Source organism: Zootoca vivipara, chromosome 7, assembly GCF_963506605.1.
Source record: "Zootoca vivipara chromosome 7, rZooViv1.1, whole genome shotgun sequence".
Taxonomy (NCBI): Eukaryota; Metazoa; Chordata; class Lepidosauria; order Squamata; family Lacertidae; genus Zootoca; species Zootoca vivipara.
Window position 1 is genome coordinate 93,322,346 of NC_083282.1, and position 16,561 is coordinate 93,338,906.

General features: G+C 51.9%; 1 protein-coding gene across 1 annotated transcript in view; it reads left to right on the plus strand.

Annotated features, from left to right (window-relative positions):
- XKR7 (XK related 7) overlaps positions 1-7,750 on the plus strand; it is a 50,907-nt gene extending 43,157 nt beyond the window's left edge. The window contains exons 3-4 of the mRNA XM_060277500.1: positions 3,819-4,018; positions 6,789-7,750. Coding sequence (XP_060133483.1) covers positions 3,819-4,018; positions 6,789-7,750 — 1,162 coding nt within the window. The remainder of the gene's footprint in view (positions 1-3,818; positions 4,019-6,788) is intronic.
- Positions 7,751-16,561: the final 8,811 nt, after the last annotated feature.

The window sequence follows — 16,561 nt, forward strand, 5'->3', positions numbered from 1 at the left end:
TCTCGAAGCTACGAACATGAGTTTGACCAAACTGCGGGAGGCAGTGGAAGATAGGAGTGCCTGGCGTGCTCTGGTCCTTGGGGTCACGAAGAGTCGGACACGACTAAACGACTAAACAACAACAACTATAAACATTGCTCCTCATAAAGCTTAGTTTTCCAGGCCCTTGATCATCTTGGTTGCCCTCCTCTGCACATGTTCCAGCTTGTCAACATCCTTTCTAAAATGTGAGGCCCACTTCTGTGGATGCAGCCTAGAATAGCATTGGCCTTTTTCGCTGCTGCATCACAGTGCTCCCCCAAAGACCTTAGAGCCCAGGCAGATTTGTATGGGAGGTTTGGGATAATACAGTCCTTCAGCTTTTTCCCTGCACTGCACTGGGCTCCAGGATCAGGTATAAATCTCACTTCTCTTTTTCTTTTTGTGGGAGAACGCTGCCATTTAGAATAGCCTGGGCCTAAGCCGTACATACATGAAATGGTGTTTGCCCCATCAGCGCCCCAAACAGTGACTTATGACATGCAGATGGATCAATATGTCACTTGCAGAGAGCCGAGCCTGCGGCTGAACTGGCCTGGAATCTTTAGCACTGTGACGACGACGACAGAATATTTGCACTTGACTCTGTGCAACCTTTTCGGGTTCAGGGAACCTTTCAGAAAGATGGGGTGCAGGGAAAGCAGAGGTACGGTGGAAGCAGGGATGAGCGTGTCCGTATTTGCAATAAACACCTAAAAGAAAAGCCTTTTTTTGGGGTAGCAGCAGAACTACGTCTCCCCCAAACACCTACACGAAGTGCAGATTGACGGGCAGATGGTCGACACAGTCCTCGGCAGCAGGAGCCAAGGATCCTTTCGTCATCCGGCCCTGCGAGGAGTACACTGCTACAGCTCCATGTGGCTCTGGGAGACCAGCTGTTCCTGCCTCCTTCTCTGGCACATTTGATCAGTGCAATGAGCTGCACCCGCTGTCTATAAAATCTCCTCCCCACCCCCTGCTCCCCATCACAGCACCCATTTGATGGGCATTTCACTAGAAGTCGGGTGAAGGTTCGTTCTGGAGCTGGCAGACCTAGAGGAAGATAGACAAATGTTCTACAGAAGTCCTTCCCTCTCCATATAAGCTAATTTTCTGCCTACAGCTGCCCTGAGGGGAGGATCTACCTGCAACAGGTATGAGTGCCCCCTGGAGGACAGGAGACAGCAGTGCAAAGGAAGTGCAGGATGACCAACAGACACAAGCCTACTCTGTTGGTAACAAGTTATCAGAGCTACCTCTTTCGCCACCGCCTGGCATGGCTCATGGGCTTTTAAAGATGGCGGACTCTCCTTCACTGGAGGTTTGTAAACAGAGGCTGGATGGTCACCTGGCTGGCAGGGAACCTTTAGTCACGATTCCTGCATTGCAGGGGGTTGGACTAGATGACCCTTGGGGACATTTCCAACTCTATGATTTTATGATTCTAAAAGTGAAAAGGATGGCGGGGGAAAAAAACACTCCTGCTTGTTGATTTTCTTAAGGAGGAACGGAAACTGTCGCCCTGCCCTTCTGCCACCCCCTTGCCACCCCTGTTGAAGCATCCTTTCCCTAGGTTGTGCTGTGGCGGTAAGAAGTGGTGGCAGTTTGGGGTGAGATCTTGTGAGATTTGGGGGGCGAGGCTCATGAGATCTCACTGGAAATCATAGGAGCAAACTCCTAGGAGCCAAAGTTCCTTCGTGCCGCCCCCCCCCAAAAAAAACCACCACCACGAGGTTTACTCACATCAAAAGTCTTGCTAGGATGCATATGCATATACAGTGATGAAAATCAGGCAGGCAATAATCCTAAAATGTTACAAATATCCATAGTTCAGTTCAACATGGAAATTGCTCTCTGGAGGAGAACGAAGATACTGTCTTCACTCAATGCAAATTGGGAAAAGGGTATGAGTGGCCGGCAGGTAGGGATTAACCCATTGTATTTTCCCCACCACCAGGTTTGGAAGTATAGAGTCCCCTCCATGCAGGTTCTGAAACAGCTTTGTCCCGGTTTGCAATCATGCCTTTGTGATTTTGTCTGCAAATCCTCCCACTGGGAGTTCGAGTCAGTGTCAGCACTACGGAGCTAGACAAATCAGTGTTCTGTCTCATCGTAAGGCAGCTTCCTCCAAGTGCCCTACCTCTGTTGGTGCTGCTTCTTCCCCCCCCCCCCCCCGTCCCCCCCCAGCCCGCTCAATCATCCAACTCAGGGGTTCCCAAACTAAGGCCCGGGGGCCAGATGCAGCCCAATCGCCTTCAAAATCTGACCCGCGGACGGTTTGGGAATCAGCATGTTTTTACATGAGTAGAATGTGTCCTTTTATTTAAAACGCATCTCTGGGTTATTTGTGGGACCTGCCTGGTGTTTTTACATGAGTAGAATGTGTCCTTTTATTTAAAACGCATCTCTGGGTTATTTGTGGGGCATAGGGATTCATTCTTTTTTTTTTTCAAAATATAGTCCGGCCCCCCACAAGGTCTGAGGGACAGTGGACCGGCCCCCCCTGCTGAAAACGTTTGCTGACCCCTGATCCAACTCAACCAGGATGCAGCTTCAGTACAGTATCTGAGAATGCATTTGCTCACATTAACCCTTTGTTCCCTGGGCACTTCCAATTCCTCTTCTCTTCCTTACTCCTAGTAAACTCCTAGGGCAGGGACCCGGTCTGCTAGCTCATGGGATTCGCATAGTGGTGCTGTGTGAACAATTGTGCAATGATTATTCCGGGGTATAAATTGTTGCTATCTTGTATGCTATCTTGTATGTTGCTATCTTTGTGTGGCCGTGGAATGGGAGGGTGTGCATTTACTGTATTTATTTAAACCAAACTGAGCAGAGGCGTGACCCACCCACTTAGAAGCCAAGTTTTCAGACAGCCTGGTAAAGCACAGGGGGGGGAGGAAACTGAGACCCTCCCGTCCTTGCTGGACTACAATGTCAAGTATCCCTGACCGTTGTCCCATGTTGACTGCAGGGTGTTGATGGAAGCCGGAGTCCAATGACACCAGAGTGTTACAGGCCCCCCACCTTTGTAGCAGACTTTCAAGGAGGGCTCCAACTAGACTGATCAGAGCTTCTTGCTCAAAATGAGCAACCGAGCAGCAGTGGAGGAGGAAGTGTGGGGTGTGGGGTGTCGAGAGGTGGGGCGAACCACCTGGTGGTGCATGCGCAACTCCTGTGTGGATGGTGCACAAGCAGTGCCCAAATGGACGGTGCTCAAGCGGCAGCCTGTACGGACAACACATGCGCAGCAGCCTGTATGGGCGCCACGCGCCCTCGGTCGCTCTACAGCTGGAGGGGGGAGTGGGCCATCTTGTCACACACCCCCAGGGTGGCACCCGGGGCGGACCGCCCCCCGCCCCCCTTCATACGCCCCTGCCAAGCAGGAGCCGCCAGTTATACGAGGCCAAATGCAACCATATTGGCTTAGTGCGATCACCTGATCGTTGCTGGGATGGAAACCACACTACACTTTCCAGCCAGCTGCAGTGGTGGCGCATCAGGCCAGCAGCTCCCTCTAGAGGTGCAAGGATAAGACTCCTGATCCCATTGCAATAATTCAGAGTTTGGTGCCTCCCCCCCACCCCAGGCAGGGTCGGCCCTACGGCAAGGCTGGGTGGCGCAGCGCTCCGCCCGCCAGACAGCCGCGCTGGGAAACGGGGCAGGGGGGGGCCGCTGGAGGGATCTTTCCACCACGGCACCAGGGCGCCAGGTATGCTTAAGACGGCCCTGCCCCCAGGCTTGCGGTTCTCCAGTCTTCACCTGCTGTCTTCCACATGCACCCTCCCTCTTCTGCGCAGGTACCTGCGGACCCTGTACCTGGGTCTCCAGAGCCGCTGGCAGTCGGAGCATCGCCGGCGGCACTTCTACTGGAGGATGATGTTCGAAAGCGCCGACATCAGCATGCTGCGGCTCCTGGAGACCTTCCTCAAGAGCGCCCCGCAGCTGGTGCTGCAGCTCAGCATCATGGTGCAGCAGAACAGGATTGATCCTTTGCAGGGTGAGTGGAGCCTGCTGAGAAGCCCCCTCCAGGGATGAGATCAAAGCCCATCTAAGCGCAGCAGCCCTCACCAAGCTGGGGGTGATTTAAGTTGATAGCACCCAAGTGCAGGGGTGCCTGCAAAACTGATCTGGAGGCCTTGTACTACAAGCCCACTTCTCCAAAAGATGGGTTGTTGATTTTTTTTTTGCGATAAGGAAATTGGAAAATAAGATAAGATAAGATAAAGATAAGATAAGATAATCTTTATTGTCATTGCCCCCCTGCGGGAACAACAAAATTACTCGGCTGCTCCATCCACTCAGATAAGGCACTCCACATAAATTTAAGATAACTACAAAACATTAATTAAACAATACAATATGAAATGGCAAGTAAAAACAAGATGACTTCGAAGTCCAGACTTTCCATTTAAGGCCGAAATTGCTCCGGGGAAGAAACTGTTCTTGAGACGGCTCGTTCTCGCCTTCATTATTCTGTATCTCCAATGCGCTAGGAAAGTGTGGGATGACGCTGGCTTTGATGCAACCTCATCTAACCTCCCTAAAAACAAATGAGAACAAATGCTCCGTGAGCAAGTTGTCTGTTGCTCCCGTCAATAGGTTCCCGACCAAGTGATGGGAGGAGGATTTGATTCAGTAACTTGGGGTTCGGTGGGTGGGGAGCACAGCATCACTTTTGCCTTTCCCTAACTATCATAGGAACTGAGCATGCTGAGGCTTATTTCTGAGCAAACATGGCTAGAATCCCACTCTTTTTCACAGAGCCCTTTGCACAAATCCAGCTATCGTTTTGGGCAAGTGACGCTTGACTGCAACAGCATTTGCAGCTCAGATTGGTATTAACCATCAAGTCACTGCTGCAATTATTTCATCTCCCCCTTAGCATTTCCGTATTTTTAAAAAAAGAAAGAGAGAGGTAAAAAATGTTATAAAATAAAAAAAATTCCTTCAGTAGCACCTTAAAGACCAACTAAGTTTTTATTTTGGTATGAGCTTTCGTGTGCATGCACACTTCTTCAGATACAGTGAAATGGAAGTTTCCAGGCACTTATGTGGAGAAGGGGTGGGGAGGGGTGGGGATGGGGAGGGGGGATCACTCAGAAAGCTCATACGAAAGCTCATACCAAAATAAAAGCTCATACCAAAATAAAAACTTAGTTGGTCTTTAAGGTGCTAAGGAAGGAATTTTTTTTATTTTACTTCGATCCAGACCAACACGGCTACCTATCTGTAAAAAATGTTATATTTTCCACACCTTCAAAATTTTCAGAAATGTTGTATCTCTTCCTGTCCCTCAATCCTTTACCCTGTAGTGCTCGCTTTCTCCACCTTACTGTTGCTTCCTTGATGTACACCTGCAATTTTACCTCTTTCTTTCCATTTTCAGGCTGTCACCTTCTTTCTTTTCTCTCTCCATCTTCTCCGCATCCTCTACTCATGCTTCCTGTTTCCACAATAAAAACGACTATGCTGGGCTAGAGCATAGAATCATAGAATTGTAGGGTTGGAAGGGGTCCCCTGAGAGCCATGTAGTCCAACCCCCTGCAATGCAGGAATCTCAGCTAAAGCATCCATGACAAATGGCCATCCAACCTCTGATTAAAAACCTCCAAGGAATGAGAGTCTACAACCTCCCGAGGGAGACATTTCCACTGTCAAACAGCTCTTACCCTCAGAAAGGTCTTCCCGATGTTTAGCCAAAATCACCTTCTTGTCATTTGAATCCATTGGTTTGGGTTCTACTACCCCCTCCTGGAGCCGTGGAAAACAAGCTGGCTCCATCAACAGTTACAAGTCTCTTTAGTTTGGCGCAGTGCAAATGCACCTCCAGTGGGTTTTTTTTAAGAGGAGGCAAAACACAATGCTCTCTCCATACTTCCACAAATCTCTCCTGTGCCCCTCAGCTCCTCCACCTCTCACCCTAAGCAGGTCAAATGCTTCATAAGGAACAGATTCCTTCTCCCAGCAGTGGTCCGTCACAGGCATCACTGGGAGAGAGAAGGGCATGGTTCTGAAGGTGACAAAGAGGATCTCCTGCCATCGTGTTTGCACTGCACTGGCCTCCTGATAATTACAGGGTGTCCCCCCTCTTTGCTTTCCAAACTTCTCCACCCTCCTACAGCTCATCTCTCTCTGTGTGCTGTATATTTCATTGAGGTGGGCACGACCAGCATTACAGACGCGGCCACAAAATTGTGACCCAACCCCCTCTTATCTATTGATTTCCCTGTATCCCATGTTTTCTCAAAGGAGCTCAGGGTGGCACACACAATTCTCTCCCTCTGCATTTCATCCTCACAACAACCATGTGAGGCAGGTTAGGCTGGGAAGCAAGGACTGGCATCCAAGGTCACCCCCAGTGAGTTTCATGGCCAACAAGCGGGGACCTGAACCCCAGCCTCCCCCAAACCCTAGTCCAACACTCTAACCACCGCACCCACAGTTGGCTCCCTTCCCACCATGTTCTTGGGACTTCATCAACCATGACTCCGTTCTTCCTGCCTGTGTGTCTTTCTCACATGCACACAGACTCAGGCTACTACCAGCATTCTCCTGCTCATCCTTCCATCACTCCAGCCTCTCTCCATGACCTCTGTCTCCTGTCCTCCTCTTGGACACCAGCCTTCCTGCTGATCCACTCCTTTTCGCCTCCTGCCTCCACCTCCCTCTCTCTCTCTCTCCCCCTGCAATCCCTCAGTAAGACCGTTTCTCTCCCCCCTAATTCCCGGCTTTCCCTTTCTCTCTCTCTCTCTCTTTCGCCTGGGCAGGTCTCTCGGCTTCCGCCTCACTGGTGTCCCTGGCCTGGACGCTGGCTTCTTACCAAAAGGTGCTGCGGGACTCCCGGGAGGACAAGATGCCCATGTCCTACAAGGGGGCGGTGACGCAAATCCTCTGGCACCTCTTCACCATCGCCGCCCGGGCCATCGCCTTCGCCCTCTTCGCCTCGGTGTTCCACCTCTACTTTGGGATCTTCATTGTCACCCACTGGTGCATCATGACCTTCTGGATCATCCAGGGCGAGACGGATTTCTGCATGTCCAAGTGGGAGGAGATCATCTACAACATGGTGGTGGGCATCATCTACATCTTCTGCTGGTTCAACGTCAAGGAAGGCCGCAGCCGCTGCCGCATGTCCATCTACTATGTCATCATCCTGTCGGAGAACGCCGCCATGACGGGCCTCTGGTACTGGTTCAGGGACCCAAGCGGGGTCCCCGAGTCCAACGCCTTAATTGTCGTCTGCGTGGTCACCTCCAGCTTCGCCTTAGGGGTCTTCTTCATGTTCATCTACTACTGCCTCTTGCACCCCAACGGAACCATTTTTGGGCCGCACGGCGGGAGCTGCATGTGCGGCGAGGAGCCCACCGTGGTCCCTTGTGGGGCGGGCCCCCCGGCCGACGTCGTCACCAGCCCCCCACGCTCCTTGCCGAGGACTACAGGGGCCGAGAGGGAGGGCGTCCCGGGGGACAGAGACAGCTGCGTGCCGGTCTTCCAGGTGAGGCCCAGCGTGCCCCCCACCCCCGTCGCCCGGGCCCCACGGACAGAGGGGCCCGTCATCCGCATCGACTTGCCCCGCAAGAAATACCCCGCCTGGGACGCCCACTTCATCGACAGGCGCCTCCGGAAGACCATCCTGGCGCTAGAGTACACCTCGCCGGCGACTCCCCGCCTGCAGTACCGCACCGTGGGGGTCTCTCAGGAGCTGCTGGAGTACGAGACCACGGTGTAAAGCGGAGTCCCCCCTCCCATGGGGGCCTGGAGCCACACTGCAGGGACCCTTCCCGACCCCGAGGGCCACGCCTGGCTCCTCAGCAGCCAGAGCGAGCTGGCCTTGTGGTCCTCTCCCCGCCATCTTTAGGGCGAGGCGACAGAGGCCCAGAAAGTAGCATCCTGACCCCAACTTTGATTTGGTCTTTCTTTCTCTCCCCCCAACTTACACACACACAGCACTGACAACTCCTCCAGAGACAGGGGTGAGCTTTATCGAGGCCAATTGGTGCTATCTCTCCTCTGCAGGCTCACTGCCCGGCCGTAAGGTTGCTTCTCACCACCACCCATCCCTCAGGCAGGGTGTGCTGTTTCTCCTCCTGCCTTGAATGGGGAGGGGGCAATGCCAGTCACCCCGTTGATACGCCCCTGTGGAGGCCCTGCGGTCTCTCCCAAATTACCTCACCTGTTCACCTGAGCCCAGCTAGCTAAGGCCTCTCGAGTCCGTGGGTTATTTGCTGACCTCTGGTCATTGGACAATGGGGGGAATAGGCGGCCTGAGAGTGGCCGGACAGTGATGATGGGGTCAAAGTTAACCTGTGGGCAGCTGGCGGCGTTGATTCTGGGGACGCAAAGGGGTGCTGGAGAGTCAAAAGATGGCTTCTGGGGGGGGAGATAGGAGGGGTGGCTCATAGGGGCTGGGAATGGGCCTTCAGGGGCCGTGTGATGCCTGCTGGCATCTGTGTGGGTTTGATGTGAGGGTCCAGACCAGCCTTCCCTTCCCTGGTGCCCTCCAGAAGCTTTGGACTACAACTCCCATCAGCCCCAGCCTGATGGGAGTTGTAGTCCAAAACATCTGGAGGGCACCAGGGAAGGGAAGGTTGGTCTGGGGCACACTGGTGCATTTCATACCCCTTTCTGTAAACAGACCATGGGGCTGAAACGAGAGCAGATTTAGCCCTCAAAAACATGGCCGCCCGTCTCGTTCCTCGTCCATCTCCATTGGGTGTCCGTTTTCTCACAACACACGTCCCCTCATTAAAATATATGTAGATTTGACATTGATTAGGAGGGCTTCCAGAATGAATGGGTCTTCTTCCAAGCCCTGTGGGCATAAAAGGCGGGGCACACACCGTTAATACGCCAAGCCAAGGAGCCGGTCTCTAAGGACATGTTACCTACATTGCAGTCCTATCTTGCTTTCTTTACCTCTTTTTAGCTTCCCCCCTCCCCAAAGATTCCTGGGGATTGTAGTCGGGTCAAGGTCACCGACAGTGTTCTGTTTAAGAGAGCCCCAGCTTCCCCCCCTCAGAACTACATTTCCCAGGGTTCCATAGGGAAAGGGGTGTGGTCATTGCACCACTTTAGTCTGTAGTGTAGATATATGCCTTAAAGCAGTGTTTCTCAACCAGTGTGCCTCCAGATGTTTTGGGACTACAACTCCCATCATTCCTGACCACTGGTCTTGCTAGCTAGGGATGATGGGAGTTGTAGTCCCAAAACATCTGGAGGCACACTGGTTGAGAAACACTGCCTTAAAGGAGGTGTTGTGAGTGTTCTAGCCAGGAGCAAATGGGTTGTGTGCCCCCCCCCGCTCAGCCCACTGAGGAAAGGGCTTCTCACCTGAGTGGGTTGGTGGCAGCAGCCGCTGCTTCGTGGCTTCCCAGATGATGTATTTTCCCCCCAACTGGCTGACAAAAAGCTCTGTTCAGGCCGATCGCAGCAGTGTTGCCCCCGCGGGATGAGCGACCCAGAACAGAAGTGTATGCAGTGGGTGGGTATTCGTCTCCCTAGCGCTATCAGTATACATTGGTGCTTTTTTGGAATGACATGTAGAGAAGAAGAAGCATCTCTTTGTCACGGATGCTTTTAGCTGGGACTCCGGCATTGCAGGGGGTTGGACTAGATGACCCACGGGGACCTTCCAACTCTACCATTTCGTGATTCCAAGGGAAAGCTAGCAGCCAGATGGTTACAGAATAATGTGCAAGACTTGATGGGGCTGAATGGTGAGCAAATAATGACACAAAGAGTCCCACTGGCCCATCTAGGCCAGCAAACCCTTCTCAAAAGCAGCCAACTAGATGCCCCAATGGGGAACTGGCAAGCAGGATTTGAACACGAGACCCCTCTCCCCTCCTGTGGTTTCCAGCAACTGGTATGCAGAAGCCTTGCCGCCTCCAACTGTGGAGTCAGAGCAGAGCCATCGTGGCTAAGTAGCCCTTGATATCCCTTTCCTCCATGTTTACCCGCTCCTGTCAATGTTTACCATCTAGCCTGATAAAGGAGTTCTGTATTCCTGCATCATGCTGGTTGGCCTAGTAAACCAACTGCCCTAATGAAGATTTGATTGTAAGTTGCTCAGGGCAGGGAACTGTCTCTTCCGCCTGTTCCAAAACGTCCAACAATGTGCATGGAGGGAGGGGGAGGCAACGGGGGGAAGAGGGGAGGGGAAATAACAAAATAGCAAATTGTGATGGTTCCCACATACTTAAGCATTCTTTGTCAGAAAAATAAAAACAAAAACTAGGTGAAAGGACATGGCCAGACTGATATGAACCTCAGCAGGGAGTGGGAAAAAGAGTAAGAGATCTTAGGTAAAGGTAAAGGGACCCCTGACCATTAGTTCCAGTCGTGACCGACTCTGGGGTTGCGCGCTCATCTCGCATTATTGGCGTATAGCTTCCAGGTTATGTGGCCAGCATGACAAAGCCGCTTCTGGCAAACCAGAGCAGCACATGGAAACGCCGTTTACCTTCCTGCTGTAGCGGTTCCTATTTATCTACTTGCATTTTTGACGTGCTTTTGAACTGCTAGGTTAGCAGGAGCTGGGACCGAGCAACGGGAGCTCACCCCATCACAGGGATTCGAACCGCCGACCTTCTGATCAGCAAGCCCTAGGCTCAGTGGTTTTACCCACAGCGCCACCTGAGTCCCTTAAGAGATCTTAAAAGGAACTAATTTGATTTGATTGCAAAGTGCTAACCTTGCTCTTTGGGTTCCTATTGGACCTGTGTCATCCTTGGTAAAGGCCACATACATGATTAAGCATCCTTAGGTCTAGGCTAGGCAGTGATGGGACTGGCCTCCCTGTGTCTGCTAGCGTGTATCGGAGCATCATTTAAATCGTCCACGCACATGTCAAGAGTGGAATGATACCCGCAACTTGTCTAGCATTGGCAGCTGAGGTGGAAGGAAGAATGTGGAATGAGTGGCTGTGCTTTTTGTTCAGTAGAGAAGGTGACTTGGGTGATAAGGGTGGGAGGAGCAAGGGGAAGCTATTTTGGCAGGGGTGGGGGGTGGGGCCTATCAGCTGGGGGGGGGGCAGTGACGTTACTGATGATGGGAATATGGGTGGTAAAAGATGGAAAGGGGGTACATTCTGGTTTATTGTGTTGAAAATATTCTGTGCTGCCTTTTTTTGCTGCCGAGGCTTTGGAGGGTGAGCAGGATATTTTTAGAAACTGTCTGTCAGTCCTACTGCTGGCAAAAGCTCCCACCCAAATTGCTAAGCGATGTGTGCACAATTGTGGATGGGACCCCCCTGGGCATTCGCTAGGTGTGGAATTTGATTGTCCAGACCATTTGAATTTTCTCTAAAGCTTTCCTTAGCTGGATTAGAAAATTAGTCTCCAGCTCTAACCAAGCCTTGTAGATTCAGTGCTCAGTGCATCCATATTTCTGTGATGAACTAACTTGAATTTTGTGATGTGGATAGATTATGTAAATAGGAACCATTGGTTCTGATGGGGATATGGAGAGCACTCGAACCCACTCAGCCCCTGAGATGCCACCAGCCATTGCGCAGCCGTTTCCGAGTTTATCTCTGGGTTCTATAAGGGCTAGAAACTTGTTCTGGAGCGCTCGCATCCTAGGGCCAATATTAAATTCTGCACTGCCGTGGTTCAGGCGCATGGAATGCACATGACCCTGCCTTTAACTGTGCAAGACCGAAGGGCAGTTACACAGCAGCCGCTTAGAGTCCCCTGGTGCTACATTTACTGCAAAATTATCTGCAGCTGCTAGGGCAGCGATAGGAGGAAGAGAAAAGCGAAGAGGATATGTTGCAGAGAGGGAGAGAGACCCCTGGCCCCACCTCAAACCTCCCTGCAAGAACGACGGCTGTGCAAAAGGCCCGGATCCGTTCTGCTCCCATTTCCCACCTTGTTTCACCAGCTCAGCTGAAAACGGTTGCCCATCGCTTTGCTTCCGCCCAATGTGAAAAACTATCTACCTCAGGCTGTGATTAGCAGTTTCCATTGAAGCACCCACTACCAGCAGCAGCAGCAGGGAGGGCCCCTCAAAGGGAGGAGAGATGGGGGGTCTTCCCTGCATTCTCCCTCCCCTGAACAGCCTGTGCCGTCATGCCATCTTCCCATGCACAGCTCGGACGGGGCAATTAGCAAAGCATTCCCAGCTTCTGTGGCAGATCGGAACCCGTGCCATCCGACTCCTGCAAGCTGCAGCTGAGGCCCCCAACGCCTGCCAAGGCACCGAGACAAAGGGGGCCGTTTGAAAGGGACAGTCTTGTCCCTGTTGCTCTACTCTTTGAGTCTCGGCTATCAGGGAGCCTTCCTTGCTGCTAGGGCTATTTCGGGACTGGGAAAGGATCTGAAAGGCTGGCTCTAAAATCCAGCAGCAGCAGCAGCAGTGTGGAAACAGAACGGAGGGCAAACGGGTGGCGTGATTGTGGAATAACCTGTGTGTTCCAGGCTTGTGTGTTCCCCACCTGTTAGGAGAGCAGCGGACAAAGTTTGCCCTCTTCTTCAGGAGGGAAGCAAGATGCCTTTATGGCTACTAGCCAGGAGGGCTCTGCTCTGCCTCCACAGTTGGCAGCAGCAATGCTTCTGAATACCAGTTGCTGGAAACCCCAGGAGGGGAGAGGGGTCTTGTGCTTGGATCCTGCTTGCTGGTTTCCCATAATAGGCAACTGTTCAGCCACTGTGAGAACAGGATGTTGGACTAGATGGGCCATTGGCTTGATCCAGCAGACTCTTTTGTGTTCTCTGGAGCTATAGGCGGTGGTGTTTTGCTTTTCGGCTTAGCAAAATAAGCGGTGCTGCAAAGAGTACAATGCCTCATGAGGAACGGCTTAGGGAGCTGGGTGTGTTTAGCCTGGAAAAGAGAAGGTTAAGGGGTGATATGATAGCCATGTTCAAATATATAAAAGGATGTCAAATAGAGGAGGGAGAAAGGTTGTTTTCTGCTGCTCCAGAGAAGCGGACACGGAGCAATAGATTCAAACTACAAGAAAGAAGATTCCACCTAAACATTAGGAAGAACTTCCTGACAGTAAGAGCTGTTTGGCAGTGGAATTTGCTACCAAGGAGTATGGTGGAGTCTCCTTCTTTGGAGGTCTTTAAGCAGAGGCTTGACAGCCATCTGTCAGGAATGCTTTGATGGTGTTTCCTGCTTGGCAGGGGGTTGGACTGGATGGCCCTTGTGGTCTCTTCCAACTCTATGATTCTATCAACTGGGGTTCAGAAACATTACTGTCTCCAATGCCAGGTGCAGATGCTGGTCCTGATGGAAGATCTAGCCCTCCTCTGGGCCCTGGGCTCTTTGTGCCTGCCTGACTTGCGCTGAGACCTCTAGTCCAGTTTATATAAGCCACTTTGGAGATCGCTCAGCTAAGCTAGTAAAGGCTAAGGCTGCGGCAGGTTCTTTCCTTCCAAAAAAGTATAAGGGCCATAGCTCAGATGCAGAACTCTTGCTTTTCATGCAGGAAGCCCCCAGTTCAATCTCCAGCAGCATTGCCAGGTAGCATTGCCATGGTCTGGTTCAGCAGAAGGCAGCTTCCCATCTCACTGAGTTCCATGGTGCCATAGGGCAGCGTCCTGGGAGGGCTCACCCAGCTGGAGGTTTGTGATGGGGCCGGTGGCTTCCTTGCCACCACGGAATCATAGAATGGTCAAATTGGATGGGGGCCCCCAAGAGCCATCTAGTCCAACCCCCTGCAATGTAGGAATTGCAGTGAAAGGATCCCTGACAGATGCCCGCCTGACCTCTGCTTTGAATCTTCCAGTGAGGGAAAGTTCACTAGTGGGACACCACCAAGCAGATGGGGGTATTTAAAAAATAACAAAAGGGCTTACAGTTTTAACCGAGGTGCGAAGGAAACAAACTGCTGGATGGGGCTGGTGTGAGCTGTAGGGCAAAACATCTGGAGGGCGCCAGGTTGGCAAAGGAGCTTGCTCGGTCGTGTGTTTGGCAGCTTGGTGATGGTTTGATTGGCGGCTGCCATTGCTGTGCTCCAGACTTCCACTAGATGTCTTAGAACTTCTGGGTGCAGCCCACTTGAACCAGCTTCCCCTGGTTCTGTCTGAAGAAGGAAGGCTTATCCTCTCGTGCGTGTTAAGGGCAGTGTAGGGGGGGGGGCTGGTTGTGGTTACACAATTATCGGGAAAGGGATTTGGCATAGGATCCAGGGAGCTCTCCAAGGGCTCCAATCTAAGGGCTGAAACCTGGCACTGAAAACGAGGTCCAGAGCATAGCTCCGAATCGGATCACAGCTGCCTGCCTGCACCTTTCTCGGCAGCCTAGCTTGATTTCGCTCCCTAGGAACCGAGACTCTATTGGGACAGCAAGAAGGAAGCAATATCAGGCCATGTAGTCATAAAAGCAAATGGAACCTGCAGTATGGGGCGGTCCCATTCACTGTGCCAGCCAGCCAGCTGTGCCCTCCTGCATATGACTCCATTCCATTCCTTTCCCCTCCTGATTTTCTGTCCCTCCACCCCACCGGCAAGCATCAGTGAGCACTCCCTTTCCTAAGCATGCTTGGTCCTCAAGAGGCTGTTTTCGGAGGTTCCTCCACTCCCCCATATTACTTCCACGGCCCCCAGATTATTTTTTTGTACCTTAGCATTCCTCTGAAGCTGCTGATTCCTGCTGTTCGTATCCTGTTGATCCAAAGAGGTGCCTAAAAGGCCACCTGGCAGCATCTATCAGAAATGCTTCCTCTGCAAGGCTGGTGCCACCCATCATTGTCTCCTGCCTGCCTTGTGACCTGCCTGGTGAATTGGACCAGCTCTTGGTGGTCTGGTCTTTTGCCCACAGGTCTTTTGCCTGAGATGTGCAGTTGTTGGTCTGAGGTCTTGCCACGGGTCCAATTTGAAAGGGCAGGATTCTGCACTCTTTCTGAGGAGGGGAAGTAGCTCAGCTGCAGAGCATCTGCACTGCATGCAGAAGGTCTCTGGGTCAGGCCCCATTGGCCTCCCTATGTGGGGCAGGGAGAGAGTCCTCCTGGAGAGCCATTGCTGACAATACTGAGCTAGAAAGACCATTGTTCCAACTTAGTTTGGACAGTGTTCTCGAAGCTGCGAACATGAGTTTGACCAAACTGCGGGAGGCAGTGCAAGACAGGAGTGCCTGGCGTGCTCTGGTCCATGGGGTCACGAAGAGTTGGACACGACTAAACAACTAAACAACAACAACAAAGTTTAAGGCAACCCCCTGTGTTCCTGGAGTTTCAGCTTCTGTCTGCAGGCTTACAGTTGAAAAGACATGACACAAAAGGGAAAAGGAACAGGGAGGGAAGAGGAAAAATAGCACACTCAGGCACCAATCCTTTAAGTAAATAGTAGCCCTTCTAAGCACTTGGGATGCTTAGCGCAGCCAGGCTGGTTCTTAAAATGCAGCAAATGTAAAGTCTCCGCAATGCTACTTGTTCTGTTGAGGGGATGGTTTTGGACGGGCAAATCACCATCGCCTTCATCACCACCACCACCAGAAATTCAGGAGGGCTGAAACGGAAAGAACAACCAATGCAGCTTTAGGTATCTGGTGCTACATGCCCTTGTCACTCAAACCAAAGGCACCATTTCCCCTGGTGACACATCTCTTGGGCGCCCAGCTGCCCCCCTCACCATAATGGCTATGGGTTTTGATAGGGACTGAAGCTTCTGCTTGCCGGGCCTTTCTGGGATGGGGAACATGAAGGACTGGACAGTCCTGAGCATGAATGTGTGTGTGTGTTTTTCTCCCTCTCCTTGTGGAGAAAATGGCGTGATTAGTAATGACCTTGAAACGACCTTCTGTGGGTCTTTCAGAAGGGCTGGGGGAGCCTCCGAGAGCCGGGCAAAGCCATTCTTTTAAGATGCACAGCATCTCTGCAGCATCCGCTACATGGGGAGCTTTTGCTGGCAAAAGGAGTGGGGGTTTACTCTCTATGCACTCTCGCCACGGTCTTCTCAGCCTCTGGGCTGTGAGCTCTCTCAACCTTTGCAATAATCTCAGAGTAGATCCCAAACAGACACTCCTGCAGCCGGCCAGCATCTTCTCCCCCTGATGATGTGTACAGGTGCGTGAGTTTGGTGTGGGTCTCTACATGCAAAAGGCAGTGATGGAAGGGAGATTAAAAGGAGAACACAATAGCATCCCCCCCTCTCTCCCCAGGCTGAGGGGGTCCCCCTTCCATACCGAGTCTCTGTAGCTCTGCCATACAGCTCTCCTTGACCTGGGACAAGTGTGTGTTGGGGGGGGGGGGAGATCTGCAGATGGACTGGAGCAACCCAGGTGGATGGGCAGGGTATAAATAATAAAATTATTATTATTGCCATGTTGGAACATCCATCTGAGATTACAGGATGCAGCTGGGGAATCAGTCGGGATCATGGGTGGCCAAGGAGCTTTGGAGAGAGAAAAAACCAACTCCCATCGTTCGCAACTTTTTCCATTACTGTTTTTGGAAGTTGAAAATAGGGCTGACTCAACTAAACGGAGAATGAAACCTTTGAAAAATGTACGTTTTGCAGTTACCTGGATCCTGAACGAGGGATGCCGCGATCCCCACAAGAGGGAGAGCGGGGTCCCCCTCTCCAGAGTGCATCGT